Genomic DNA, 2,951 nt, shown 5'->3' with positions numbered 1-2,951 from the left:
CAGGAGGCACAGAACTCCTTTTGGGGTCTTATTTGCCTCTTATCCTTTATCAGGATTTTATCCCCAATGTTTTGGATGTGACTGGAGTAGACAAGTGTGTGTAGCATCACTCATTCCTATCTTTCCCATCCAGTGCTTCACTAACCCTCGCTTTTTCAGTCAGCTATAGCTAACAGCTCCATAAAGCCTTTCTGACCTATCAGGTAGCGTCTACCATCCTGTCTCTTATTCTTGTTTCATTCAAAGTAGAACAAAGACTGCTCCTGATCACATATGTTATCTCTTTGTCTTCTCTGAAGTGGAGGGCCCTTGAGGGCTTGGTATGTTCTTATCATATGTGCCTGGCACAGGGAGCGTGACTGGGAAGCAAAAGTTGATTAAGAGAAGGACTTTCGTGGACTGTGAATCTCTAATCATTTTCTCTGCAGTGCTAATATTAATAATGGTTCATGAAAATGAGCCCAGGGTCTATGCTGCTTTGTCCAGCAGTGCATTCCCAGTACCCAGCTCTGACCTGGATACAGTGAACATGTTTTGCATTTAGTTTGTGAAGAGCCAGTAATGATGGATGAGCCAGCACAATGTCCTGCAAGCACTGTGGGCTAGGAAGAGAAAGAAAGAATGGGGTTGGGTATGAGGATGGAGGGAGGCATCTCCTCTGCTCTCACCTCTGGTAAGCACCTTCCTTTCCAACTGGTATGAATGAAAAGCTTATACATTTTGGCATTTGCTCCCTAGGTAACGAGTCAGACCTTGATCTAGAAAAGACATACAAAGAAGATGATCGAGAAAAGGCTTCAAAAAGACCCCGGGCTCAGAAAACAGAGAAAGTCCAGAAGATCCCAGGAAAGGAGGCAGGGCAGCTTTCTGGAGCGAAGAAACCCATCATCAGCGTGGTCTTAACTGCTCATGAAGCAATTCCAGGTGACTAAGGACAGGCTGCAAATAATACAATGAGAGCGTGTAGCACAGCTACCCAAAGGGCAGCCTGAGGAAGGAGGCCCAGGTCAGAGCCTATGTGTTAGGTATCCTAGTGGAGTTTCACTAGGTCACCTATGAGTAAGACCACAGACCTCCTTATCCTCTGGGGCAGTCTCCTATCTCCTCGACTACTCTGTTGTCACTAAGGTATGCAAGAACAGTCCCTTCTGTGCCTCTCCCTATCTTCTCAACTGGTGGTGCCCCTGTCAGCTAGTGACTGCTTCCTTGAGAGGGAGCTGCCCTCTCAGCAAACATAAGAGCAGCAGCTGTTCTCCAGGCCCACGGAGACACTTGATTCTTCACATTCTGGTGATATTCATTAAAATATTTTCTTAGTACTAGAAGTTTCTATTTATTTTTCCTTTTCCTTATAGATATAGTTTCTTTTCTAAAAGGTCTCTTGTAGGAAAGATTATTTTAGGAAAACAAACAAAAACTATCTGAGTTTCTATTGCTGTGATAAAATACGGCCAAAAGGAACTTGTGGAAGAAAGAGTCTATTTCAGCTTTCTACTCTCAGGTCATAGGCCATCACGGAGAGAAATCAGGGCAGGCACTGTAGGCCAGAACCCAGAGTCATGGCCTGCTTTCTTACACAAACCTGCCTAGTGTTGGCACTGGATACAGTGACCTGGGCCCTGCCACATCAACTACTTGTCAAGAAAGTTTTCCAAAGCTTGTTCATTGGCCATGATGGAGACATTTACTCAATCGAGGTTCCCTCTTTGCAGGTGACCCTAGTTTGTGTGAAGTTGACATAAAAACTAGCCAGCACAGTTTGTGATGTATTTTAAACTATCATAAAGGTTGACATAAAAACTAGGCAGCACAGTTTGTGATAGACTCCAAGATATCACGATATTGTTTTTTCTCTTTGCGTGCTTTGGGGATATTAGCTGTCTAATATAAAGGGGACATTGTCAGGGTTTTCAGAACAGCGGCCCACTTTAAGCATCTACTTTCAGTACTAATAGTAGACATTGAAATTCAAAACATTTTCTCTTTTATACTTGACTACAAAGTAAGGTGTTCAGGAGAGAAAAGACCATATAAAATTAGGCTACTTGAATTTTCTGGAAAGTCACTTCATCTGCCTCACTCTGCTTCAGAGAAATATTATTGTGGATAAGGAAAATCCCATAGGACAGTTTCCTGTTCTCAGTGGATATTAGAGAAAATTTCCACAATTTTTCTCAAAAACTTGAAGTAATATTTGGAGATTCCCATGAGGGTAAAAGCATAATCAATTCTCTCTGGTGTTTTAGAACCAAATGGTAGTGGGAATCTCTTACCTGGTCTTTCCCCCACCCCCACTCCACTCACAAACTCACACAATCTAAGATCACACATGCATATACCTACAATCACACTTGTACATTCACAATTATACACACATTCACACACATACTAATACACACTCACATGCACTCCCTCCAACTCTCATACCTATTTATAATCATGCACATTCAACACACCCACACAGACCCATGCCCCAAAGTATACTTACACACACACACACACACACACACACACACACACACACACTCACTCTCTCACACATAGACTGATACTTACACACACATACACACACATTCACATACTTATACCCAATGTGACATACCTACACACATGTACAGGCACTCACATCCACAAAGTGTTTCTGCTCTGAGAGGTCTTGGGTCGGTTTCTGATGTAGAGTTGCAGAAGCAAAGGTGACTTGGGGGGTTTCTTTTGAACCTTCCATTTCTGATTATGCGAAGAGAATCAGTAACATTAGAGTGCTCACATTCCCAATTTGTTGACTGCCCTGCTACCCCATCCTGCCTTAATGTGGCTTTATATTTGCTTCAAGTTTAACAGCTGTGGCTGTGTAGAAAGTCTTCTCCTCCTCCTCTTCCTCCTCTTCCTCCTCTCTCTCCTTCTCTCCCTCCTCCTCCTCTTTTCCCTCCTCTTCCTCCTCCTCCTCCTCC

General features: G+C 43.3%; 1 protein-coding gene across 3 annotated transcripts in view; it reads left to right on the top strand.

The window, feature by feature from the left end:
• Zfat (zinc finger and AT-hook domain containing) overlaps positions 1 to 2,951 on the top strand; it is a 184,841-nt gene that overhangs the window by 71,615 nt on the left and 110,275 nt on the right. For all 3 annotated transcript variants that reach the window (XM_031359681.1, XM_031359680.1, XM_031359682.1), the window contains exon 4: positions 739 to 924. In XM_031359681.1, the coding sequence (XP_031215541.1) occupies positions 739 to 924 (186 nt within the window). The remainder of the gene's footprint in view (positions 1 to 738; positions 925 to 2,951) is intronic.

This window comes from Mastomys coucha, unplaced genomic scaffold (genome assembly GCF_008632895.1).
Source record: "Mastomys coucha isolate ucsf_1 unplaced genomic scaffold, UCSF_Mcou_1 pScaffold7, whole genome shotgun sequence".
In the NCBI taxonomy this organism is placed as follows: domain Eukaryota; kingdom Metazoa; phylum Chordata; class Mammalia; order Rodentia; family Muridae; genus Mastomys; species Mastomys coucha.
Note: the sequence above shows the minus strand (reverse complement) of the source record. Positions and strands in the feature narration are given on the sequence as shown.